Source organism: Corythoichthys intestinalis, chromosome 13 (assembly GCF_030265065.1).
Source record: "Corythoichthys intestinalis isolate RoL2023-P3 chromosome 13, ASM3026506v1, whole genome shotgun sequence".
Taxonomy (NCBI): domain Eukaryota; kingdom Metazoa; phylum Chordata; class Actinopteri; order Syngnathiformes; family Syngnathidae; genus Corythoichthys; species Corythoichthys intestinalis.
The window spans coordinates 10,859,900-10,887,604 of record NC_080407.1 but is presented as its reverse complement, the minus strand read 5'-3'; the positions used below and the strand labels follow the sequence as shown (position 1 = coordinate 10,887,604).

The following is a 27,705-nucleotide window of genomic DNA, read 5'->3' as shown; positions in this document are numbered from 1 at the left end:
GAGGGCTAAGGATGGAGAGAGATAGAGGGAGGGAGGGAGGCTACAAGTCCACGCAGTCGGACCTACGCTGACACACGACGAGCGAGTCTTTCCTGCGGAGCGCGCACATTCATGCGACTGAGGAGCTTGGGAATTCTCCATCTCACCCCACACATCTGCAGGTACGCCACTTTGCATGGGTTTCACTTCAAAACGAGATGGGCTGCTTGTCGCATGGCAATGACTTGCAAGCTGTGGGACTGCACTAGAATGCGTGCGTGCATGTCAAGAAGACGCAGAAAGGTGCTCAAATCCCAGGATTAGCGGGGATGTTGGAGCGCCTCAACACTGTCTGATGGTCTGTTTTAGTCATTATATCCATTGGAGCCAGTTTATTTGATTGACAGCTTTGGGAGAGATCAACAGGTTTTTTTTTGCATTTAAGAAAGGGGTTAGGACAGACAAGTAAAAATTAGTACAAGGTGTAGCCGTCAGTCTGAAGCGACAGATTAGAACTCTCAGGGGAATTAATTGTCTTCTCAAGCCCTTTAAGCTTCAGGAGTGACACACCACAACGTGACAATGCATGACTGCTGGCCATTTCGGGACAGGACTAACATTCACGGTCAATAACGTGCCGGAATATTGACCGGAGTGTAACTTGTCAGTTTGAAAACAACTACTAGCTCATTTTGTTGACCAGTGAAGCTCCGGTTCTTGCTTACCCGACTGCGCCCATTAAATAGGACATTAGCAGAGAAGGCAAAAACTACCTCTATTTGTGGGGAATTTATTATTTTTGTGGAACTAAGATGGGGTGGTCGCGAATTATGTCAATGTTTGATAAAAATTAAAACGCTAGTTCTATTCCTGTGCCAGTTGCATGACAGGACGCCAATGTTAAAGGGGCGAACGTTGATGTTGTGTTAAATTGTCAGACCAACTTTTCTGTTTCCAATGACATGCAAGCTCCATAAAGGCACACTTGACTTGAGCGCCGACCTCAAAACTCATTAAACACCTTCCAAATTGACAAAACTCCTTGAATCAGGGAAGAAGATGTTGCGATGGCAGGTGTGTCCAACACTGTGGTACCTCATTCTCTCAGGCTACACTCTATTATTAGCCTCAAAGTGGTGCATGTTTGTAAAAAGGCTGCAGTCAGGTTCATTTAGATAGTCAAGAGCCAGGGGGGAGTGTTTGCACACTTAATGAAAGCGACTCTAGCAGCAAACGCAAAAGACAAGCAAACCGCTGAACAGTTGACTCTTCTGGACTTAGAATGCGACAACTGCATGTCAATGATGTCTTGCTCGAACCCTCCATAGTCTTTCTTCTGCTTCTGCTCTGCTCGGTTGAGCAACATTAGCCCATAATGGGAGGGAGGCCTGTAAATTCTCACTTGCTGCGCTCTTTTTATGGCTCCTTTCCATTAGCTCTGCTGCCTGTCAAAGCAGACAATGCCTTGATTTAAGGTGTATTGGATGATAGGGAGAGTTAAAAGGCTGGATGATGGCACACTGGGGTGTTGTTTTGGGTTTTTTGTGGTGGCGAGTAACTAGCCAATTAGCTTGCAGCTATTTTGGTGTATGCCAATCTGTAATTTTAAGGGAGCGTTTGCTGGATTTCATCCTCGACTTCAATGATCTTCAATACATTTAATTAGGGTTGTTCCGATCTTGTTTTTTTGCTCCTGATCCGATCCTGATAGTTTTAGTTTGAGTATCTGCCGATCCCGATATTTCCCGATCCGATTGCTTTTTTTTTTTGCTCCCGATTCAATTCCAATCATTCCCGATAATTTTTCCCGATCATATACATTTTGGCAGTGCATTAAGAAAAAAAATGAATAAAACTCGGACGAATATATACATTCAACATACAGTACATAAGCACTGTGTTTATTATGACAATAAATCCTCAAGATGGCATTTACATTATTAACATTCTTTCTGTGAGAGGGATCCACAGATAAAGACTTGTAATTCTTAAAGGATAAATTTGACTTTGTATATTGTGACTAAATATTGCCATCTAGTGTACCTGTTGAGCTTTCAGTAAATGATACTGCAGCCATTCAACCCAAATGCATGATGGGAAGTGCAACCATGACTGTGCGTAGGGGCACCAATTGATCTATCTTCTCTGCGTTGGGAAAGAATATAGGGTGTTAAGAAAATGATCAACCACTACCTTTCTTCTCCACATTGCCTCCCACGTTAATTTTAATTGCTGAGAGAGGGAATGTAAGGCTTTAGCCAAATAAAAAAATGCTCCAAAGCCTGTCAAAATTCTCTCTACTCATCATACGCTGCATTTAGCTCTATATATTGGTAAAATGGCGCCTTTATAGATTGAACGCGACAATGCGTGAGTGGGTCGTGCAGCGCATGCGTTAATTATTTAACGTGATTAATTAAGAAAAAATAATTACCGCCGTTAACGCAATGAATTTGATGGCCCTATTTTAAGCCAAAAATACTCTGGATGAGTGTAAGACATTTTGTCTGTAACGTTATATACAATTAGGAAACGATTTAAATAAAAAATACTGTATATATTTATTAAAAAAAAAAAAGGCATGTCCGATAATTTTTTGCCGATTCCGATACTATGAAAATGACGTGATCGGACCTGATCAGGACATCTTTACATTTAATACAATCTTGTATGAATGAATAAATGACTAAGAAATTCAAGTTGGTAGCATAACAGAACAGCAAACGCCAAAGTAGCCTTAGCATGGGAAACAAAAACTAATAACAGAACTAGACAGATATGGGCAACCAAGACGCAAACTGGCCGGGATGAAGAAAGCAAGGCTCTTCTCACAGCTCATAAAGAGTAGACACACCGGGGAAATAACCTCAACAACAACCACATATCACGCAAGACACCTGCATATAAAAATAATTTGTTGTCATGCACTATTTTCCTATTACCACCAGACGCTAGGTGATGCAGACTGAAAATGATACAGACACGTGAAATGTGAGAAAAATAAATAATAGATAGCCTCAGGCAGGGTAAATAATGAATAAGCTTCGTCAATTTAATATTCTTAAGTGTTTGTGTGGGCGTACCAGAAAATACCGCGTGTGGGTGCACAATGGCAATTCATCTGTACGATGTTTGCGCGCATGAAAGTCATCCAAGGAGTGTAGGTGGACTGCTTGCGTGTTTGAACAACTGCCTGAAAACATCTTTCATGTTGTAGAGTTGAGATTCTAAAAGTAGGGAGTTGGTGGGAGGCAGAGGTTTGACCCCTCTGCCTTCCTCGGTAGTCATGCTGTGAAAAGGATTAAGAACTTCTACCTCTTCTAATTGGGAATTAATTTTGCTATGGCTGAATATCGGCAGCGCTCCTCCCATACGAGCGTATAAACACACAGGAGATTTAGAGCCAGCAGGGTGGGAGCAAGAGAAAGGGTGAGCCGGGAGTTTAAAGGGGGATACAGGTTGTTGTTCTCACAAGGGGGAAATTCCTTTGGTCCCCTCATCTTTTCACTGAGGCAACAGTCTAGTGACTTTGAACCACCAAAGAAAACGGTCTCTTAACCTATACTTGAGCTGGAGAAGCCTCCCCAGCTATATTTTGATGAAAGTCTGAGAAGGTAAAACAGCATAATATAAATAATGAGAGGAGGGTTTGTAAGGAAACCGCTAATTGGAGGGTTCCGAAATACTTGTTGTTTTTTCAGAGGGTCAAAGCTTTGCGGCCTGCAAAGTCAATCAGTCGCTCTTAGAGGCTGGAAAATAGATCCATTTGGTTTTCTAAAAATGTTCGCCTATTTGTTCTTGTTTTCTAGGTCATCTCTCAACATGTAACCGATTCCAAAGGCATCGACGACAGCATGCTTTGCTTCAGCAGGACCTTGGCCCTGTGCTTCTGTTGTCTTCTGCTTCTGGTTCATAAGCAGGCCTCGGCCGACGAAGAGGGGGTTTGGGGAACAACACCTTCAAGTGGAAAAGCACCCCAAAGAAAGTTCAGTTCTTACTGGTGGACCCCAAGTCTGCCAAAGCTCCCGTCCCTTCCTTCACTACCGTTCAATTTGCCTTTTTATCCTGCAGGGAGAAAAGATGAGGTTGCAGAGGTAAACTTAACCGGCCAAGGCCTGTCAGACCCAATTGATCAATCTGGGTCTGGAGATGGGATCATATCTGAAAATACTGTACTTCCCACCGGTTCCACACAGGAGTTTCTAATTGGCGTGACTGATGTAAGCACGGAAAGTTTTGCTATAGGAACATCGCATTCTCCGCGCAGCGGAAGCGACAATGGCACTGTTGTTCCAACCTCTGCTACACATATCAGAAATACTCAGAGTCCCACCAGCTCAAACAAGCCGGAACAAACTGGACACCTACCGTGGGACACGACACTAGCAGTAACAGTAAAGCAACTCCCACAAGCCGACGAAAATCTTTTACAAAAGATCCCTGTCACAGTGGCGGCAGAAATCATGTTTCCTACAGACAAGACAACAGCAAACCCAGGAATGAATATCGTACAGACAACAGCCTCGCCGTCCCCCGAGGTCACTCCAGTAAAAGCACAAGACTCAGCAGAAAGTCACCCGACTCAGAGCACAAGTTTGGAGGTGATTACCACCATCGATGCCAGTGGAAAGGTTACAACCCCGATAGCAAGAGGTAAGCAAGGTTAGACAAATCAATGGTGGCAAGATTGATTGAATGGGAGGGATCAATCATACATGGACATGTGTTCAAAAGTCAGCTGTCAAAAGGCCTGGTCAGAGGTCAGGCCAATCAATAGGCGTTTCTGACATGTCAAAGATCTTGTTGAAAAGCTGACAAGAGCTATTCGACACGAGTTGATGTCACAACTCAATTGGAGGACATACTTAATTCGGGTACATTTTTACAACATGTTCTCACAACAAAGGCAAATGGTTATCTTTTAAAGACCAATGTGACATTGAGGGAACATCTCCCTCAATGGCCCATCCCCCACCTGTACAGATTGTATCTGTGTGTTTAATAACCAGGATCAGCCCCTCCTCCAGGTACAGACACATCCATCATGTCGGGTTAGAGGTTAGTCCGGAAGCTGATCAGTCGATTAATCCAAGCCTTCTAGGGAAGGGGAGTTTGGGCTCCCTGGACACTTGATAAACATGCCCAGAGGTGCTAATTTCCACTAACAACCAAAGGTGAAGCAGATTAAAATAGGGACCGGGGGTTGGGTCCTGCCATTCACATGCGATAAGGGTATCACCAAAATTAAGACAGAAGAGGAATCTGAGGTATTTCTTCCAGGCATATAATTTTGTTGCTTTCATTTGCTGTCACGACACTGGGATGCATTGATTCATTTTGTACACTGCCAAAACTGTGGTATTGCTCCATGTTTCCACTTGTATACAATGTGGCAGTGGGAAGGGGAGGGGACCACCCTTGATACAGCAGCATATCAGTATTCTGAGCGCTAACTCAGCGAAACCGTCCACTGCTCCTTTGGGAGCATATGCCCGCCAGCCGCTGTTCACTAAAGCTGAACATGCTTGTGCTCCTCCCATCCTGCCCCACTGTCTTTTGTCAGCTTTAGACAAATCCTGACAACCACTCAGTTGTCACGACTGTGTTTTGACGAGGATAAGACACTCCTCTGCAGGGGAAAAAATGTCATCATGGAGCATAAAACGACACAGGAGGATGTTTTTAATGATACCGCACACATTTTGCTTTAAATGAAGTACTTCCAGACATCTCAATTGTGCAGGCTGTCATTTTGACGTAGGTCAATAGTTTATGGATCACCAAAGATGTTTTTAGTTTTAACATAACCATGAAAAGTGTCACAATTCTATTTGTGGACTTTTAAATCTAGACCAGTGGTTCTTAACCTTGCTAAAAGGTACCGAACCCTAAGGAGGTTTTTTCATGTGCATTCACCGAACATCTCAGCATTGGATAAAGCAAATTCTAAACCTAATACAGTGGGGCAAATAAGTATTTAGTCAACCACTAATTGTTGTTGTTTGATTGTTGTTCATTGTTTGATTTTTAAAGAATTTATTTGCAAATCATGGTGGAAAATAAGTATTTGGTCTATACCAAAAGTTCATTTTAATACTTAGTTATGTACCCTTTGTTGGCAATAACGGAGGCCAAACGTTTTCTGTAACCCTTCACAAGCTTTTCATACACTGTCGCTGGTATTTTGGCCCATTCCTCCATGCAGATCTCCTCTAGAGCAGTGATGTTTTGGGGCTGTCGTTAGGCAACACGGAGTTTCAACTCCCTCCTCACCCCGTGGCGTCAAAATGATAAGAACGGGGAGCAAAAATCTCAGAACCACACGCGGGGAAGTGAATGACCTACAGAAAGCTGGGACCACAGTAACAAAGGCTACCATCAGAAACACAATGCGCCGCCAGGGACTCAAATCCTGCACTGCCAGACGTGTCCCCCTGCTGAAGAAAGTACACGTCCAGGCCCGTCTGCGGTTTGCTAGAGAGCATTTGGATGATCCAGAAGAGGACTGGGAGAATGTGTTATGGTCAGATGAAACCAAAATACAACTTTTTGGTAGAAACACAGGTTCTCTTGTTTGGAAGAAAAAGAATACTGATTTGCACCATACCCACTGTGAAGCATGGGGGTGGAAACATCATGCTTTGGGGCTGTTTTTCTGCAAAGGGACCAGGACGACTGATCTGTGTAAAGGAAAGAATGAATAGGGCCATGTATCGAGAGATTTTCAGTGAAAATCTCCTTCCATCAGCAAGGGCCTTGAAGATGAGACGTGGCTGGGTCTTTTAGCATGACAATAATCCCAAACACACAGCCAGGGCAACAAAGGAGTGGCTTCGTAAGAAGCATTTCAAGGTCCTGGAGTGGCCTAGCCAGTCTCCAGGTCTCAACCCCATAGAAAATCTGCGGAGGGAGTTGAAAGTCCGTGTTGCCCAACGACAGCCCCAAAACATCACTGCTCTAGAGGAGATCTGCAAGGAGGAATGGGTCAAAATACCAGCAACAGTGTGTGAAAAGCTTGTGAAGAGTTACAGAAAACGTTTGGCCTCCATTATTGCCAACAAAGGGTATATAACACAGTATTGAGATGAATTTTTGGTATTGACCAAATACTTATTTTCCACCATGATTTGCAAATAAATTCTTTAAAAATCAAACAATGTGATTTTCTGTTTTTTTTCCCACATTCTGTCTCTCATGGTTGAGGTTTAACCATGTTGACAACTGCAGGCATCCCTAATATTTTCAAATGGGAGAACTTGCACAATTAGTGGTTGACTAAATACTTATTTGCCCCTACTATATATATAAGCAAGAAAGCTAATAACTAAGATAATAATTCTTCAGATTTTGTCACATTTTGAAAGTGTTGTAAAATAGGTCAAAATTTGAGTCCAAGCTGACCGTAGACCTGTTGTAGTTCCTCATACCCAGTGCGAGTCAACCTTCCACTGAGCAAACCAGTTACTCATCTCATTAGATCGAGGGCTAGCAGCTGAAATGAACGGAATACAGCCAGTAAAATGGAGGCAAACTAACCCAAAACCTGACCTAAAACACCGCTTTGCCCAGATTTAGTCAGTGTACGAAAATAGGGCCCTTCGCCGAACCCCTCAAGCTTACTCACCGAACCCAGGTTAAGAACCTCTCATCTAGACCCATCTTAATTCCAGATTGACTTTTCTTGTAAGAAGTGTAGTTTTTAGATCTAAAATGGTGTAATCGCAGCACACGCACATCAAAATGTCAATGCAATTAGGCTACAGAGATCCACAAAACAGTGCCATGGATGAATGGCTGCATAGAAGTGGAAGCTAGGCTGACCCATTTGACAGAACTGGGTTAAGATACACAGCCTTTCTACTCCAAGTGCAGTGCAGTGTTAAACTAATATATTTGCCTATGTCATTTCACTTTGAAGCCACCCAGAGCTTAAAGCGCTCGTGTCTTCACAGCTAAAGAAGTTCAGGAGGCTGAGGAAGGTGCAGACCTTGATGGCTACACGACGGATGTTTCAGGAGTGCGAACAACGTCTTTGCCTGGAGAAACTGGTGAGCTAACAGCTATACTTTATCTGCGTCCATTCTGTTAATTGCTTACGAAGAGGGGTTAAACCCAAGATGCTCAATGAAAACAATGTTTCATCTGAGTCAATACGATTGAAGAAAGTGCTGTCTAATAAGCGCGCTTCTGCCTTTATTGTCTTGCCATTTCTCTCATGGGATATGACACGCATAACGCATGATGAAAATCGATCTCTGGTGAAATATGTGGCCCAGTTCGCAGGAGCAGCTGTAACCCACTTCTACTCGCTCCAGAATAGCAAAAGTGATTTCACCAGAAATAGATTGGTGAAAGGTGCCACTTGTTTTAGTGAAACTGATATTGTTGATATGGTGTGAAGACGACCTTTCTACTGAACCAACACATAGGACATGAAAAGTATGGATGGCCTATTTTCACTGAGAAGCAGGTGGAATTTGCAACAGCTGGGAATTAAACCCCAAAAGTGAAAGGGTAGTCTGTCATTGAGTTTTTAGACCAAGCACTGCAGATGTGACCGACGTGCTCCCACAGGAATGTGTCATGTGACACGCAGCAGAACCTAAATTCTGCGATTTGTCCTTGCTCTGTGGTCTAAACCCTTCAGCTCAGACGAGCAGTGACGTTAACGCGACAACCAGTCAGGTTTTCCACCCACGCTTCCTTTGGGTGGCATGCCAATCGCCCTGGAAAGCAAATACACGGATGGAAACCTTTTTGAGCCACACCTATCTTATCAATCTTTGTGGTTTCTGGTGTCTCTGGTCGCACTTCAAATCATTTTTATAATCGGGAAAATTGTTGTTGAAGATACACCATTGCCCAGACAACAAACCAACATTAAGTCTAACTGTTCCACCATGCTCCCAGCTTGGGGCGACATATTTCCTCCAGCTTGACATTTTCATGACTACCCGCTGCCATACTCCACGTTTTAAAGGGGCAAAAACGCTACAAATAGACTACTTGTGAAAATGCTCCGTCTTTGCAGTACAGTTGACACAATGCTTTCTCCTCTTGCGTCTGCAGCTGAAGGTGGGCAAAACACTTGTCTCTGATACAAGCTAATCTAAGGGTGTGTCCACTTTTTGAACTGACCATGGAAAAGGAGGCCCGGGGAAAAAACAAGCAATAAAAATGTGTGAAACCACATAATTTTTTTCCTAAACAAGTTAGTGGGTGCTGACGTCATCATTTTAGATCTATTTTGATGTGCACATTTCTAGCAAAACAACACAAATTGTGCCTGGGTTCCCAGGTTACTCTCAAGGTCTGGGGTCCATTAAGGGAGCCTGGCTTTTGATTGTCTGCGATAAAGCCTGCAGCAAAATGACAGATGAGCCCGCACACATGACAGCAACGCATCTTTTCATCTTTAAACCACGTTATCGGAAAATGAAGCTCTCAGTATGTTTTGTTCTGGGGTGGAAAAATAGGAGGAATAAGGTGAAGAATTATGACTGAAAAAGGCTATAATTTTGGAAGTCAAGGACACTAATTTTGTCCTTCATTTTCAGGAGCTACAATAGAAACATCGCACAACCTTCAAACAGATGACTGGATGTCAGACCTGGCAAGCAGCACAGTCAAGTTGCTTCCAGACTGCAATAAAGAACGCTCCTGGGCCTGCAACTTCTCAGGCGACTTAGACACAGTGACGTCATCGGACATGAAGCCGACACAAAACACAAGCACAAACCAGTCCAGCAGCATTTCAGCATTCCCGTCTCCTCTCATGTTGGTTCCTCTGTACACGGATTGGAACAGCGCCATGGCGGCGTGGGGCCTGGCTTGGGAGGCGCACGTGTATGGTGCAGGTTGCGTCTTTGCGATGCTAACGCTAGCCTCTGCCCTCAACCTTCTCTGCTTGCCTCTGCGTTGTCCATCTGGCTGTGGCTATTTTGCTCTGGTCAGCCTCTTTCTACTGGCCGCCGGGGGTACCAGATCTTTCTCACTATTGTATGATGCATACGGCCACCAAGACCGCTTACCCTCAGGCGAAGCCTCGCTGATGCTTTATGAGGCACCATTTCCTTGCCTTACGGCAGCATTCGGCTTAGTTTTCCTTCTGCTTTCCATGCGCTCCAGAATGCAACTCTCCTACTCGGCCTTTCAAAGACCCTGCTTCCTGGCCTGTTTGGTCGCTTTACACTTCACTGCTGCCTTCGGTCCAGGGACTATGCTCAAGTTCTATCAGCAGAAACCTACACTTTGCCTTTTTCTGTCACTTGTCTCCCGTGGAGCCTTTGTAGCCCTCGCCACGTTTTTGTCCACTGCCTATTTTGTGTTTTACGTCTATGTGCGAGCAGACTCCAAGCACATCTACCACCTGAACAACACTTCACCTACTCCCGCAGAGCGATACAACCGCTGCCCCTTTGCAGAAAGCCGCGACTGGGATCGTGCCGCCATGACGGTTTGTCTTACTGCTTTGTTTTGTTTAGCCTGCGCGGGGCTGCAGCTTTACGCTATGCTCAATGCTATGGGTGTTACCGGGGGAGAGGAAGTCTTCCACCCGTGGTGCTGGTGGACTTTCCATTTCAGCTGCAGACTCTGCGAACTGGGCGTTTGCCTCTCGCTGGCATTGGTAGTGGCACAGCCAGTTTACTGCTCTGACCAGTTACCTTCCCCCGGGAGCTGTTGGACAGAACTACTGACATCTAAAGCTCCCATCATTCCAGGGAGCTGCCATTGGAGCTTAGGCCAGCAGGAGAAGCTCGCCATCGTGGACACGGTAGGAATCGGCGAGACAGAGAGTCTTCCCCTCTACATTCTCATGGATGAAAGGCTCTCTAGTAGTTTGAACGGGCTGGACTTCCTGTACCACAGCAACCGGACACTGGCCTACCGCGATGCCGATGTAAGTTTTGATCAAAAGGGCTCAGATAAAGTTGGACATGGAGTCAATGGGGAACCGTCCGGTGGATCCTCATTTACAAGCGACTCCACCACGGACCTAAAGCCGCCATCGCCGATTAACCTACGCCGAAGCATTGACGAGGCCCTATTCGGTGAGGCTCTTTTTCCCATGAGCCTCTTTAGCACGACTAGGCCTACACAAAGCAGTGACTTATCTGTAAACAACCACTGTGCACTTCCCAGTCTCTGCGATCGCTTAGATGATCCCGGCCTTTATCGGACCTCGTCTTGCGCAGACATAAATTCAAATGCAGGGGCGACTGTAACTGGGAAACCTCAATCTCCATCAGTTTCTTCTTCCAGCTGCTCGTCTCCCGAACGCTGGAGGGAAAGCTCCTCTTCCAGCTCCCCGTATCGAGCGTCCATAGGGGACTCGTCACTGGTTCTCTGCCCAAGTCCGGAAGCACAAGCTCGGCAACCTGGTGACTCGCACAGGCACTACCAAACATTGGGCGCCGCTTCACAGGAGAGCCTAGACATGGACATGTCGTCCGAGGCAGACCGATCAGTGCAGGAGGAGTTCATGAGCGCTTGCAAACAAATTGACGCACTCAGCATCTGCAGTGATACCATTGATCTGTAATGGTCTTGTCGTGTGGACTTCAAGAGAAGGGAATTTTACAAGTGCATGGCAGACCCGATAACTTTTGGCAGGAATGTCCTTAAATGGATCAGTGAATGTCTATGTGGGTTTAAGTGCCAAAAACAACCAGGGACAACGGTAAGCTTTGGACTTTTTCTGCAAGGTCAAAAATCTGTAAAAAGTAATAGCCAAAATAACAAATGAGGGATACAATGGCTCCTTTTTACTATATTTGTCTATTACTTAGAATTTACAAAATATACTACTGAAGTTCAATTCGAGTGCAAATTCCACAGGATTCGAGTGAGCAAGCAGCGCCCTCTGTTGGACATTCCTTGAAATGTTTTACATGGAACTAAACCGCCATTTTACTCATTTCTATGCGCAGAATCCATCTACGCCGTTTAATAAAGCTGATTTATATAAGTAACTTTTTGTGGTGTTTTGCTCCAGAACACAGCAGACAACATCGGTTTGATTTCTTTATTTGTTTCAGCAAATTGAACAAGTAAAGCAGCTTCCCCGCTGCAGTGCTTTTTAATTGTTAACAGGTGGTCTCCCAAAACAAAATACTAAGAAACTACGTATCCCTATTCAGGATGAAAAGTTGTATTTTTATCAACTTTTTGTGCATTTTCTTTAACACTAGAAAACCCAGCTAAGGCCGACTCGGCCTTTCTCAAGACAAATACTCCTAATATTCCCAAGCAATGGCCGATTTGGCCTCTCCTCCGGAAAAACCCAGCGGTGGCCAAAATGACCCAAGTGCTTTTGAATTAGCAAGTGGTTGTCCGACCGACATATGTAAATGCAACCACTAGACAAAAATTGTGCTAGTATGCGGCTCAAACCGAAGGGAACACAACACGGTTGCACTATTCACGTGATAGTTTGTGTCAGTTCCAGGGAAGCTACATTTATTTATGGAGTTTTACACTTTTTACACATTTTTTAACTCCTCCTATACTCCACGCACAAAAAAACAAAACAAAAAAATGGCCCAAATGTGTACATTGTTTTGAAAAAAAAAAAAAAATGTTTCAGAACTGCAATATGAATGTAAAGCAGGAGTTGTGTCTATAGTTTAGAAGGATTGAATCAGGGGCATGGATCATGAATTTAAAATACACATTTGGGCCATTTTTTCTGTTTTTTTGTGTGGCGTATAGGAGAAGTGAGTTAAAAAAAAAGTGTAAAAAGTGTAAAATTCCATAAGTAAATATAGATTGACTTGAACTGACACCAACTATCACATGAACAGTTCAACCGCCTTGTGTTCTCCTCCGTTTGGGCCGCATACCAACACGGTGTATGTCTAGTGGTTGCATTTCTATATGAACGGCTGTTGTCTGTTGGACAACGACTTACCAATTCAAAAGCACTTGGGTGATTTTGGCCACCTCTGGGTTTTTTCGGGTGAGAGGCCATATCGGCCTTGCGTGGGACTATTTAGGAGTACCAGAATTTTCCGGGACTTCTAGTCTAAAAATACAAGACTTTGCTATTTGAGCAAACCCAGCTCAGGTTGAAGAAATTTAGCTTTAGGTAGAAACTGAGTCCTTAGCATAAGGCTTCATCAAATATACTACCACACAAAAGTTAGGACACCATTTTTCATTCCATAGCATCAGAAAGTGTGTCCAAATTTGACCGGTAGTGTACATAATCCAACAAGGCGAAACAAGCTCTGCGAGTCGTTTTGTAATGAAGACCGTCCACTGGTCAAGGCATTTGTCCAGTAAAAACAATGTCATGGAAGAAATTTTAAAAAGCATGTAAATGAGCATAACACAAAGTAACAGGCTGGTTGTTTTGTCTGCACTAGATTTGGTTTTGACGTTACAAAAAGAGTAGGTATAAATAACACTTGGCAGTACGTATGTAGTTACAACAAAGCAGAATAAAAATACAACCGCGTTGGGCTCGTGGAAAAAGAACATGCATATCAAAAACTCTTTGTGGCTCAATCCAAAGCTTAGAAGAGGCCAGACAGCTTTTATATAACAAACTCATCTTTGAAAACATACCTGATTATCAGTTTTGGTCGAGTGTAGAGGCGGTTCTGCTGATTGTAGGCGACTTCAGAGGCTCCAAAGTAAACAAGAATTCTCGCCCGCAAAAAGACAACAATGTACTATCAAAACGCGAGACTCTAATGTGTCGCGGAGGAACATCTGGAACCCCTGACCTGCCGCTTCTCGCGCGTAAAACACTGTTCCCCAGACCCCGGGCTGCCCGCTTGATCTTTATGGAGAGTAGAGTTCAGAGATGAGCATGATGGTGGGTGGAGTGGGATGTTTATCATCAGTTAAACGTTTGGTCACTTTCTCTTTTTCTCATTTTTTCTGTTTTTTTAAGTAAGGTGGCATGGTGGCTCATCCGCAGCTCAGTAAAGACGCTTCTCGTAACTGTCGAGGTGAGACGCAAGGAAACAATTAGTGCTGATTTCAACTGCGCTAATAGGTTTGTTTAATGCTTTGCTGCTGCACTGAAAGCCATGCAAGCACATGCAGAACTACACAATGTTAATAGACCATTTTGTTCAAGCTCTACTGCGTTGCTGTTAGCGAGCGTGGTGAAAAGGTTAATGGCAATGTATTTTTTTTTGTAAACAGCCACATTAGAGGAGACAAAAAAAGCTACATACTAATTTAGCCATATTCTGAAGGCGATAGACGTCCAATCCATTGAACAGTTTAAATTAATTCAATGTCTACAAGTGACAAATTACTATATATTCACTACAGATGAATAAAAAGAGCCACTTGCTTGGACTTCTATCATCATCGTCTATGGCACTCAAAGGCTGGCAAAGCATAAAGAGTGCTCAGCTCTTCGAACTTTAGTCAGGTAAAGTGCTACTTACGAGTGAAGTCCGTGAACGCCTCCTTCCACCTGTGCGGACATGGTTCTCTTCTCAAATTTGAGCTCTCCGGAGTACATCATAGAGCTGACAACACAGCAAATACTTGTTTAACCGCTGTTGGGGAATTACAGTGTATCACAAAAGTGAGTACACCTCTCGCATTTCTGCAGATATTTAAGTATATCTTTTCATGGGACAACACTGACAAAATGACACTTTGACACAATGAAAAGTAGTCTGTGTGCAGCTTATATAATATAGTTAATTTATTTTCCCGCTCAAAATAACTCAAAGTACAGTGGGGCAAAAAAGTATTTAGTCAACCAATAATGTGCAAGTTCTCCTACTTGAAAAGATTAGAGAGGCCTGTAATTGTCAACACGGGTAAACCTCAACCATGAGAGACAGAATGTGGGGAAAAAAATGAAAATCACATTGTTTGATTTTTAAAGAAATTATTTGCAAATCTTGGTGGAAAATAAGTATTTGGTCAATACCAAAAGTTCATCTCAATACCTTGTTATGTGCCCTTTGGTGGCAATAACGGAGGCCCAACGTTTTCTGTAACTCTTCACTCTTCAGTTGGTGTAAAGAAATCAACTGTGGGAGCAACTATTAGGAAATGGAAGACATACAAGACCACTGATAATCTCCCTCGATCTGGGGCTCCATGCAAGACCTCACCACGTGGCGTCAAAATGATAACAAGAACGGTGAGTAAAAATCCCAGAACTACACGGGGGGGACCTAGTGAATGACCTACACAGAGCTGGGACCACAGTAACGAAGGCTACTATCAGTAACACAATGCGCCGCCAGGGACTCAAATCCTGCACTGCCAGACGTGTCCCCCTGCTGAAGCCAGTACACTTCCAGGCCCATCTGCGGTTCGTTAGAGAGCATTTGGATGATCCAGAAGTGGACTGGGAGAATGTGTTATGGTCAGATGAAACAAAAATAGAACTTTTTGGTAGAAACACATGTTCTCGTGTTTGGAGGAGTAAGAATACTGAATTGCATTCGAAGAAGACCATACTCATTGTGAAGCAGGGGGGTGGAAACATCATGCTTTGGGGCTGTTTTTATGCAAAGGGCCCAGGACGACTGATCTGTGTAAAGGAAAGAATGAATGGGGCTATGTATCGAGAGATTTTGAGTGAAAATCTCCTTCCATCAGCAAGGGCATTGAAGACGAGACATGGCTGGGTCTTTCAGCATGACAATGATCCCAAACACACAGCCAGGGCAACAAAGGAGTGGCTTCGTAAGAAGCATTTCAAGATCCTGGAGTGGCCTAGCCAGTCTCCAGAGCTCAACCCCATAGAAAATCTGTGGAGGGAGTTGAAAGTCCGTGTTGCCCAACGACAGCCCCAAAACATCACTGCTCTAGAGGAGATCTGCATGGAGGAATGGGCCAAAATACCAGCAATAGTGTGTGAAAAGCTTGTGAAGAATTACAGAAAACGCTTGGCCTCCGTTATTGCCAACAAAGGGTACATAACAAAGTATTGAGATGAACTTTTGGTATTGACCAAATACTTATTTTCCACCATGATTTGCAAATAAATTCTTTAAAAATCAAACAAAGTGATTATCTGTTTTTTTTCTTCCACATTCTGTCTTTCATGGTTGAGGTTTACCCATGTTGACAATTACAGCCCTCTCGAATATTTTCAAGTGGGAGAACTTGCACAATTAGTGGTTGACTAACAACTTATTTGCCCCACAGTATAGCCATTAATATCTAAATCCCTGGCAACAAAAGTGAGTACAACCCTTAGAAACTACGTACATTCTAAATGTCCAAATTGAGTACTGCTTGTCATTTTCCCTCCAAAATGTCATGTGACTCATTACAGGAGTGCTGTCAGCATTGCTGCAGAGATTGAAGAGGTGGGGGGGTCAGCCTGTTAGTACTCAGACCTTACGCCGCACTCTACATCAAATTGGTGTGCATGTCTGTCACCCAAGGAGGAAGCCTCTTCTGAAGACGGCACACAAGAAAGTCCGCCCGTCTCATCAGACCATAGGACATGGTTGCTGTAATCCATGTGCTTTGTTGACATGTCTTCAGCAAACTGTTTGCAGGCTTTCTTGTGTACAGTCTTCAGAAGAGGTTTCCTCCTGGGGTGACAGCCATGCACACCAATTTGATGTAGAGTGCGGCGCATGGTTTGAGCACTGATAGGCTGATCCCCCACCTCTTCAATCTCCGCAGCAATGCTGACAGCACTCCTGTAACGAGTCACATGACATTTTGGAGGGAAAATGACTAGCAGTACTCAATTTGGAAATTTAGGGATGTACGTAGTTTCTAAGGGGTGTACTCACTTTTGTTGCCAGAAGTTTGGATGTAATTAGCTATACATTTTGGAGGGAAAATGACAAGCTGTACTCAATTTGGACATTTAGGGATGTACGTAGTTTTTTAAGGGGTGCACTCACTTTTTTTGCCATGGGTTTAGATATTAATGGCTATATTTTGAGGTATTTTGAGGGGAAAATAAATTCACTCTATTATATAAGCTGCACACAGACTACTTTTCATTGTGTCAAAGTGTCATTTTGTCAGTGTTGTCCCATGAAAAGATATACTTAAATATCTGCAGAAATGCGAGGGGTGTACTCACTTTTGTGATAAACTGTATAAGCAGAAATGAAATGACATTGCACTCACCGGAGCACTGAAAGACTCTTAGCCCCGATGTCCTGGCAGCCATGCTGGATCCCGGCGATGAGGTACGGCACAAACTTGTGGATGGAACCCTTGTCCTGCACCGAGCCTGACACGCCCTGGGCCACCTTCACCGCATCGCCTTCACTGTTAGCGAAATTAAAAACAAAAAGTCCCTTCTTAGCCTCACACTCATATTAAATCTAAAAAATACAACGGCACCTGAAGTAACGTTTTTGGCTGCTGGTGCTCTTCTCCATGGCGTCGAGGGAACCCATGCCCCGGTACTTTTTCAGCCGCACACCGTCTGAGAAGAAGTACTCGCCGGGCGCCTCGGTGGTTGCCGCCAGCAGGGAACCCATCATAACTACGGTGGAAAAAAAATATTCCATCAAAGAATAGAACTTAAAACATGTTTTTTTGACATATCCTTACCGGTCGACGCTCCGAGCGAGAGCGCCTTGACCACGTGTCCCACCGTTTGGATGCCGCCGTCGGCGATAACGGGCACGCTGAAGCGCCGTGCGTACTCTGCCACCTTGTACACAGAGGTACCCTGAGGTCGCCCGCACGCCATGACTGCAAACGGCAGCAAATCACACAACAGACATCGCCTTGGCAACCCAGAAGAGGAAGATAACCGTGGCGAACAGCGGGGCTCTCTGGGCTGCTGTTACCACTGGCAACAGTGATCAGGCTCACAGCCGACATAGCTGTGCGAGTACCTTCTTGCGTGATGCAGATAGAGCCGCAGCCCATGCCGACCCGAAGTGCGTCCACGCCGGCGTCGATCAGATTTTTGGCCTGCGCCGCCGTCACCACTGTCAAAAATATTTTCAAAAGAAATGTAGGGTCACATTAGAATAGGATCGTTTGATCGCTCCCAGTTCAAATGTCTATATCAGGGGTCCCCAAACTTTTTGCTGTGAGGGCCACATAACTTTTCCCGTCTCTGATGAGGAGCAGGGTCAGTTTGTAACAGAAAAAGTGTGACGATTGCAGGAGTGCCTAAATGTAAACATTTATTGTTTTTCAGAAAGCCAATCAAATAACCCTTTCTGGATTCTTCACGGAACAAAAGTAAATAAAATAAAAATAAAAATAACATAATTAAGGCCGTCAAAATGATCACGTTAACGGCCGTTAATTAATTTTTAAAATTAATCACGTTAAAATATTTGACGCAATTAACGCACATGCCCCGCTCAAACAGATTAAAATGACAGCAGTGTAATGTCCGCTTGTTACTTGTTTTTTTGGTATTTGGCGCCCTCTGCTGCCGCTTGGGTCCAAATGATTTTATGGGTTTAAGCACAATGAGTGAGCATGGTGTAATTATTGACATCAACAATGGCGAGCTACTAGTTTATTTTTTGATTGAAATTTTACAAATTTTAACAAAACGAAAACATTAAGAGGGGTTTTAATATAAAATTTCGATAACTTGTACTAACATTTATCTTTTAAGAACTACAAGTCTTTCTATCCAAGGATCGCTTTAAAAGAATGATTATAACGTTAATGCAATCTTGTTGATTTATTGTTATAACAAACAAATACAGCACTATGTACCGTATGTTGAATGTATATCCGTCTTGTGTCTTAACTTTCCATTCCAACAATAATTTACAGAAAAATAAGGCATATTTCAGAGATGGTTTAAATTGTGATTACAGTGCCCTCCATAATTATTGGCACCCCTGGTTAAGATGTGTTTTTTAGCTTCTAATATATATATATTTTTAATTCAAATAATATGGGACCTTAATGAAAAAAAAAAAGAAAAAAATCCAACCTTCAATACAAGTGCATTTATTCAGTGGGGGAAAAAATCCCACATAAAGAAATAATTATTTGACGTCAAAGAATGTGTGTCACAATTATTAGCACCGCTGGTGTTAATACTTTGTACAACCCCCTTTTGCCAACAAAACAAGGTCTGGGGACTGAGATGGCCATGGGAGGAGCTTGATTTTGTGTCTGGTGAACCATTTCTGTGTAGATTTGGCCATATGTTTAGGGTCATTGTCTTGCTGAAAGACCCAGTGACGACCCATCTTCAGCTTTCGGGCAGAAGGCAACAGATTTTGATTTAAAATGTCCTGGTACTTCAAAGCATTCATGATGCCATGCACCCTAACAAGTAGAGCTGGGAATTTTTGGGCACCTAACGATTCGATTACGATTACGATTTAGAGGCTCCGATTCGATTATAAAACGATTATTGATGCACCCCCCTCCTTTTTTTTTTTTTTTTTTTTTTTAAATGTTTTGTACATTAGTTCCAAAATTGTTCAAAAACACTCTCAGGCTAAACCAAACTACTATTTCAGTATCAAGTTAACATATAGCAGTAAACAAATATACAAAAATAACAGTAAACAAAAAACTCCAGTCCCCATTCTGTATCAGCAGCTTTAAACTACATTCAATTAATTTAATGTTGTGAATCAACTGTTAAAGTTGTTAAAATTGCTCCTGTTATTCCATAATTTCCCTTTTGTCTACTTTCGACATGTGAAAGTTTTAAAACTATTTTAAAGATAGATTCAAATCAATATTTTAACGATTTAGGAGTATTTTAAGTAAAAAGTTAATTAGGTTTGCTTGGAAGGTTCGCTACAACAGCCTTGCAGGGAAGTGTACTGCTTTAAGATGGCGGCCGTTTACCAACGCCCGCATCTAGCTTTTTGTAGATGTGCTGCTAACGCTACCGAATCTCTATTGCATCTAGTCCTATATACATGATATCTACCGTAACATTATGTGGATGTACTTTGTAGCAGCTTTTCGGCAGCAGTCAGGTATGTTGTTGTGTTTTTTTTATCTCGTGGCAAGAGTTGAGCTAGAGCCGTGAGTTGAGCATTGGCATTACCCGAGGGACCGGGTAATGAGAAGCATGATGTTTAGCTACTCTCGCTTCGTTCGTCATTGCGTCCCGAAGACCGCGCGGCACACTGAGTGTGTTGTACTTCCGCTTTACTTGGCATATTTCAATAATCGGAATTTGGATGGTTGTGAATCGTTCTCGAATCTTCCACGGCCGAATCGCGAATAATCTAAGAATATGAAACTTTGCACACCTCTACTAACAAGGTTCCCAGGGCCTTTGGAAGCAAAACAGCCCCACAGCATCACTGACCCACCCCTATACTTCACAGTGGGTATGAGGTGCTTTTCAGCATGCGCATCTTTCGTGGCACGCCAGACCCACTTAGAGTGTTTGGTTCCAAAAAGCTCAATCTTGGTCTCATCTGACCAAAGCACACGGTCCCAGTTTAAGCCTGGGACCAGACACCAGACACAAAATCAAGCTCCTCCCATGGCCATCTCAGTCCTCAGACCTTGTTTTGTTGGCAAAAGGGGGTTGTACAAAGTATTAACACCAGGGGTGCTAATAATTGTGACACAAATTATTTGATGTCAAATAATTATTTCTCTATGTGGGATTTTTTTCCCCACTGAATAAATGCAGTTGTATTGAAGGTTGGATTTTTCTCATTTTTCCCCATTAAGGTCCCACATTATTTGAATGAAAAAAAATTATTCGAAGCTAAAAAACACATCTTAACCAATAATTATGGAGGGCACTGTAATTATAATTTTTAAGCTGTAATTAACTCAATTAAAAATTTTAATCGTTTGATAGCCCTGAATATAATAATAAATAATAATAGCACTATTAATTAAATAGATAATAACCAAATAACCCTTTCTGTGTTCTTCACAGAAAAAAGCCAGGAAATAAATAACAGTATTGGAAAAAAAAAAATAAAATTGTTCAGGGGGCCGGACCAAATGTGGAGGCGTGCCGTAGTTTGGGGACCCCTGGTTCTATATCGTTAGGTACCGTTTCCTCCCACGACTTGCAATTCAGGAAATTTCTGCTTGATGTAGTTGATCATGTTGATCTGAAACACGGAGTTGCCTTGTGAAGAGTCCTGGGATAATTAGAAATATATATATGTAAATAGGTGGCGAGAATTAAGTGGCTAAAAGCAAGGTAAAAAATTCCCACCAACACCACGACATCCACGCCCGCCTGCACCAGGAGGTCCAGCCGGTACTTGTCGTCATCGCGGGTGCCGATGGCGGCCCCGCACAGCAGCTGTTTGCGAGAGTCTTTGGAGGCCAGCGGGTAGTCCCGGTTTTTCTTCAGATCCGTCCTGGCGATGATGGCCACTAGCTCATCATTGTCGTTCACGATGGGAAGCTTGCCTGGGTTGCAGAGCGAACGTCAAAAGACAAACAAAACGGACCGATATTGTTTTTTGTTGTTGTTTTGTTTTGTTTTTTTTAACCTTTTTTGCTTCGTTGCAAGATGTCGTTTGCTTCTTTTAGAGTGACACCCGCCGGAGCGACCACTAGCTCCTCCCTCTTTGTCATGGCCTGAAAGAGCATGAGTATTCGTATATATTTTCATAATCATTATCAGCACGGTGAGCTCACTTCCGCCAGGGTTTTGTTGTGATCCTTCTCCGACAGGAAGTCGATGTCCCTGGAGGTGACGATGCCAACCAGCTTTCCGCCCATCTTGCCCGTCTCTGTGACGGGGATGCCCGAGAAACCGTGTCGTACTTTGGCTTCCAGCACGTCGCCGACCGTCTGCCGCGGGCTCATCACGACCGGGTCTGTGATGAAACCTTGCTCGAATCTCTGAAACATCAATCAATGGAACTTAAAAATCCAGAAATCACAAGGTTGATGACTGGATAACTATGGCTTACCTTGACCTTGCGGACTTCGTTGGCTTGGAATTCAGGAGTACAGTTGTGGTGAATGAAACCGATGCCTCCCATTAGCTATAAAATTAACGAAAATTAATCATCATAATAATAAAAATTGAACCTCACCAAATTTTAGTGTTTTACCGCCATTGCGATGGCCATGGCCGACTCTGTGACAGTGTCCATGGGGGATGAGACGAGGGGGGCCTTCAACGAGATCTTCTTGGTCAGAGCTGATGTTAAATCCTGACAAGCAAAAGAAAAAACAATCTAACAAATCATAAAATAATCTTAAAGAAAACACACTGGGAAAAAAATGTTTTCAAATGGTGAATGAAATAGTGCTGTCAAATTTTTCGCATTAACGGCCGGTAATTCATTTTTTTAATTAATCACGTTAAAACATTTGACGCATTTAACGCATGCGCGGAATGACCCGCTCATGCATTGCCTCAAACAGATTACAATGACCCCATTTTTTGCACATTGAGAGCTAAGATGCAGAGAAAGGCGAGTGGACAAAGGGACCGCGCCGTTTATTGGCATAAGCTTCGGCAACTCCTTCACAACAAACATAAGTATCATTTAGTGAGAGCACAACAAAATAATATTCTTATCTCTCAAAAAAATAATGTTCATTCCCAATCAAAATAGCTATGCAAAATGCACATAAAACTTACTCAGACTTAGGTCAAACTCTATTCAAACATTTCGTTTAGCTCAACAACTACACTTGATGGCAATATTTAGTCACAATATACAAACCAGCAGAGGTCTCGTATGTTGTGAAGCCAGCACTCAAATGACGTAGATGGACCAGTAAACAGGGAACTACGGCGTCAGTTGGGGGACAAAACACACTCATTGGCTTGATTTCTAAGTAATTCAAAACTCGCCATTGACACCTTGTAGTGTATTTCAATCACTACCATGCGTAATTAGACACTGTGGAAGAACGGCAGGGATTTTTTGATTGAAAATTTTACAAATTTTATTAAAATGAAAACTTGCTATAACTTGTACTAACATTTATCTTTTAAGAACTACGTCTTTCTATCCGTGGATCCTTTAACAGAAAGAATGTTTAATGTTAATGTCATCTTGTGAATTTATTTTTATAATAAACAAATACAGTACTTATGTACAGTCTGTTGAATGTAGTGCTGCAATGATTAATCAATTAACTCGAGTGTTCGATTAGAAAGAAATATTCGGATTAAATTTTATTGCTTCGAGTATTCGTTTAATTAAAGTGGCGTTGTAATGGTTTACTTTGAATGTGTTTGCATTTAGATTTATTGATTAGGGCGGATACACTGCCCTCTGGTCTGCCTCGTTTCACATGGCTGAATCCAACTGCTCCCTGTTAAGACCAGCGTAAGCCAAGTTTTTGTTTGAGCTATTGTTTTTTTGTTTTTTTTTAACTCATTCATAATTTAGTTTATAGGTATATTTAGCCGTTTTTGTGGGAATATATGTCTGAACCATTTTTTATGAACATTGTAAAAAATAAAAAATAAAAAATCAGCATTTTATAGCATTTAAGCTAGCAGACTTTTTCTATGTACTGTAAGTTAGCCAATTGTTCTTTTGTTGTACGTAGATCCTCGTTTTTTTTAAAAAAAAAATTTAAATGTTATACCGTTTGAGGCTCAGCTCAGGTATTTTATTTTTCCATGATCCTTATCTGATTACTCGATTATTTGAACTAACTAGTCCATCGATTAATCGACTACTAAAATATTCGATAGCTGCAGCCCTAGTTGAATGTATAAATCCGTATTGTCTTATTTTTCCATTGCAACATGAATTTGTAGAAAAATATGGCATATTTTAGAGATGGTTTGAATTGCAATTAATTACGATTAATATATTTCTAAGCTGTGATTAACTCGATTAAAAATTTTAATTGTTCGACAGCCCAAGAATAAAAATAAGCGACTTCACCATTAGCTTGTTCTACACTTTTGCCACACGAGAGCGCCATTTCACTTCAAAACTGAAACAGGCACTCCGTGAACCTAAGCATATTTTGCCAAATTAAATGACATTAGTCATCCAAAGTGGTACTTGCTTCCCACAGGGGAAGACAACTATGTAAAAATTATAAACGATAATAATAATCCTGGCATGTGGGATGATTAAGTAGTGACGGAGTTTCTTTTCTCAAACACTGAAAGCAAGGGGGAAAAAAACAACACCTCCAACTTTAATTTAGTGAACACCCACCGAGCTGTGAAATTCCATCTGAGATATGGGAACATGTGAATTTCCGCACACACACTCACACGCCATACACACATGATCTCAGCAACTGTTGAAGTGGTCCATTTCGGGCCAAATGTGGACTTGTTTTTGCTTGTCGTGCGTGAATAGACACACTGTTCATAAGCCAAATTGAACACTGCAGAGCAGAACTGTGAAGCCCTCATGATAGAAAGGTGAAGCATCTAAAAAGAAGAGTAATGTCTCGTGACACTTGTACTAGGAGTGAAGTACAAATGGAAACATTTTTTTATTCTGCTCGTATTTGCTCGATAGCCACTGTATATGAACAGAACTCTTATAGGGCTGATGCTATCGATTAATTTTAGTAGCCAATTAATCTAACTAGAGTAGTCAGATTAGGAAAATTTAATGTGTTGTGGAATATATTTTAAGAGCTGTAACAAAAAGCCTTGCAAAGATTGCTCTTTCAAAAGAAAATGAAATGAGAATCCAAGATAAAATTACCGAGTGTTTCTTCAAACTATGCAGAATTGCACTTTTATTTAAAAATAAATTAAAATACTCAAGCTTGGCCTAAAACAGTATTTAAAAAAAAAGTAAATACATGAGGATCTAAGTACAACAAAACAACAATTGGCTAACTTGCATTGCAAAAATCCGCTAGCTTAAATGCTATAAAATACTAACGTTTTTTTACAAGGCTCTTAACAAATCACTCAAACACATATTCCCACAAATATACCTATAAACTACATTACGAATATATTAAAATAAACGCTAGCTCCAAAAAAAAAAAAAAAAAAAAAATTGCCTTGTGTTGGTCTTAACAGGGAGCAGCTGGTTTCAGCCATGTTAAATTAGTCATAGACTAATTTAAAAATGAAAAAAACGGCAGTTAGCATTTATTTTACGTAAATATGTCGAATGTGCTGCTAGTCTAAGTCACCGTGGCGCCGCCTTATAACGAAGAGCTTTTTACGTTGAAATTCTTGTGAATAAACGATTATATCCCTGAGTTCTTTATAGATATGGACGTAAAACACAGTCTCGTTAGAAGCAGAAAAAAAAACAAACTACTAAAACTAAAAAAGCATTTATTTTACGTAAATATGTCGAATGTGCTGCGGCCGCCTTATGATAACAGAGCTTTTTCCATTGAAAACTTGTGAATAAAGGCTTCAATCATCTGTATTCTTTATAGATTTGGACGTAAAACAGTCTCGATTCTGAGTTAAAAGCAAAAAAAAGAAAAAAAGGCAGTTAGCATTTAGTTTACGTAAATATTGCGAACTACGATGCCAATGCGATAACTGCTAATTTCTCCCATTGATTTTTGTTTTCCGAAATTTCCAGGTTCGCGGTGAATCGGTAACAGGCACACTTTTGCAAAATAGACAATGTTTATTGATTAGAAAATGCAGAATAAATGAGATTTATTGATACAATCCCACAAGAGCAAGCAAACAAGTATCAACAAATGTCAAAGATGAGGCTAGATTTTAGTTTGTCAACCCCAGAATCCCCGCGTTACCGTTACAGCAAAACAAAATGTCCCTTAGCAATGAAAATCGCTTACCGTGACAAATGAGCGGGGAGCCAACACACTCCGGTGAGGCTGCGAAGGAAGTCCGCCAGCGGGTCACGTACGGATCGCATGGCTTTGTTCCTTCGCCGCCTTACCGGAGTGTGTTGGCTCCCCAACACACTCAAGAGCAAGAGAGAGAGTTCACCGCTATACTCAGGTTTAGTTGCTGAATCAAGAATATTTACGCGAGCGTTAGATTTCCTTGAGTCGTGTGTTGTTAGATCCATTGAACCTCAGTCAGAGCTGAATTAATGAAGCCAATTGTATTGTATGTAGGACTGCAGCTATCGATTATTTTAGTTGTCGATTAATCGATGAACTAGTTAGTTCGATTAATCGAGTAATCGGATAAGGAACATGAAAAATTCAAATAACTGAGCTGAGCCTCAAATGGTATTACAAAACATGAAGATCTATGTACAACAAAAGAACAATTTGCTAACTTAAATAGCAAACGTCCGCTAGCTTAAATGCTATAAAATGCTAACTTTTATTTTACAATGCTCTTTACAAATGGTGCAGAAATATATTTCAACATAAAAACGGCTAAATATGCCTATGAACTAAATTATGAATGCATAAAAAAAACATTAGCTCAAACAAAAACTTAGCTTACGTTGGTCTTAACAGGGAGCAGTTGGATTCAGTCATGTGAAATGAGGCAGACCAGAGGGCAGTGTATCCACCCTAATCAATAAAACTAAATGGAAACACTTTCAAAAGTCCGCCAGCGGGTCACGTACGGATCGCATGGCTTTGTTCCTTCGCCACCTTACCGGAGTGTGTTGGCTCCCCGCTCATTTGTCACGGTAACCGATTTTCATTGCTAAGGCACATTTCGTTTTGCTGTAACGGTAACGCGGGGATCTTGGGGTTGACAAACTGAAATCTAGCGTCATCGTTGACATTTGTTGATACTTGTTTGCTTGCTCTTGTGGGATTGTAATCAATAAATCTCATTTATTCTGCATTTTCTAATCAATAAACATTGTCTATTTTACAAAAGTGTGCCTGTTACTGATTCACCGCGAACCTGGAAATTTCGGAAAACAATTTTTCTTCACGTTTCAAAATGCATGCATGGTACAAAAAATATAATAATTACCTTGAATCCTCGAACAAATCACTCCTGAGACAATGGCACTTTTTTCAACCCAAATCTGGCGTTAGATCGCTGCGTGCGTGTTTCAGAATGACTGCTGTTGATGTGGGAAGGCCCCCTACATGAAGGCGAGGCGCAGTGTACGACGGATATGACCCGTCAATATCATTATGTAGTCTATGAATGAGTTATGTCATATTTAGCAGTTTATCCACCCAAAACAAAAACACTAACTGCAAACACTTTCAAAACAGACCATTACAACGCCACTTTAATTAAATACTTAAAGCAAGAAAATCTGATTCGCAGTTTTTTTCCCCAATCGAATCACTCGAGTTAATCGATTAATCGTTGCAGCACTACTCTGAACAAACCACATGTTTGGAGATTACAGATATCCATTAACTAAAACCTGCGAGATGAACAAAGCAGAGCAAGGGGGATTTGTTTTAACCCCCTCCTGAGATTATCTGCTGCACGGCCAACCGGCTGTGGGAAAGTGGATGAGAGGAGCTACTGGGGCAGAAATGGATCACCGGCTGAAGGGAGCGGCATCAAATGTTCCCAAAAAAAATCCTAAACAAGGCTATTTTTGTTTCACAGTCAGGCTTGCGGCAGACTTGGCAGACTTGCGTCTAGACAAGGGAAAAGACTCCACCGACGTTCTTACCACTTCGTCTGAGGTGAAGTCGATGAAGCCGGGAAGAATGAGGAAGTCACTGGAAGAAAAAACAACAACAAAAAGTGGAAAGCGTCAGACGATGCTGGAAAGTGAAAATGGCAATGAAGTCCATAACCTTATAGGTCCTTTCCACTGTTGGCATTATGACACTGTTTACACTTTATTATCTGTGACACCCCACCAAAAAACAGTAGTTTTACTCTTTTGCTACTTGTACAGCAGGTTATAATGGTATTTCTTTTATAAAACTGCATGTACAGTGAACAACAGGTTTGTCATCTTTCCAGCTGACTTAATATAGAGTAGAACCACGCCCACA

General features: G+C 42.1%; 2 protein-coding genes across 11 annotated transcripts in view; one reads left to right on the top strand and one right to left on the bottom strand.

The window, feature by feature from the left end:
* Positions 1-27,705, bottom strand: part of impdh1b (IMP (inosine 5'-monophosphate) dehydrogenase 1b) — a 145,763-nt gene that overhangs the window by 9,169 nt on the left and 108,889 nt on the right. For 7 of the 10 annotated variants that reach the window (XM_057856366.1, XM_057856365.1, XM_057856368.1 and 4 more), the window contains 12 exons: positions 27,375-27,423; positions 21,933-22,034; positions 21,789-21,863; positions 21,511-21,717; positions 21,363-21,450; positions 21,080-21,279; positions 20,912-21,002; positions 17,787-17,882; positions 17,497-17,640; positions 17,284-17,428; positions 17,065-17,208; positions 14,388-14,471 (listed from right to left, as the gene is read on the bottom strand). In XM_057856366.1, coding sequence (XP_057712349.1) covers positions 14,388-14,471; positions 17,065-17,208; positions 17,284-17,428; positions 17,497-17,640; positions 17,787-17,882; positions 20,912-21,002; positions 21,080-21,279; positions 21,363-21,450; positions 21,511-21,717; positions 21,789-21,863; positions 21,933-22,034; positions 27,375-27,423 — 1,425 coding nt within the window. Of the gene's footprint in view, positions 1-11,975; positions 13,930-14,387; positions 14,472-17,064; positions 17,209-17,283; positions 17,429-17,496; positions 17,641-17,786; positions 17,883-20,911; positions 21,003-21,079; positions 21,280-21,362; positions 21,451-21,510; positions 21,718-21,788; positions 21,864-21,932; positions 22,035-27,374; positions 27,424-27,705 lie in introns of those variants that run through there. The other 3 variants (XM_057856369.1, XM_057856370.1, XM_057856372.1) reach the window with 1 other exon arrangement.
* prrt4b (proline rich transmembrane protein 4b) lies at positions 41-11,942 on the top strand. Its single transcript, XM_057856363.1, has 4 exons — positions 41-161; positions 3,789-4,632; positions 7,932-8,027; positions 9,537-11,942. The coding sequence occupies exons 2-4, from the start codon at positions 3,834-3,836 to the stop codon at positions 11,519-11,521; spliced, it is 2,880 nt and encodes a 959-aa protein (XP_057712346.1). The 5' UTR covers positions 41-161; positions 3,789-3,833; the 3' UTR covers positions 11,522-11,942.

What these genes read in the sequence shown, in the direction of transcription:
- prrt4b (XM_057856363.1), top strand. Translation starts at nt 3,834, where the DNA reads ATGCTTTGCTTCAGCAGGACCTTGGCCCTGTGCTTCTGTTGTCTTCTG. An exon ending in TACAACCCCGATAGCAAGAG is followed by an intron (nt 4,633 to 7,931) that starts GTAAGCAAGGTT and finishes GTGTCTTCACAG; the next exon opens with CTAAAGAAGTTCAGGAGGCT. An exon ending in GTCTTTGCCTGGAGAAACTG is followed by an intron (nt 8,028 to 9,536) that starts GTGAGCTAACAG and finishes CTTCATTTTCAG; the next exon opens with GAGCTACAATAGAAACATCG.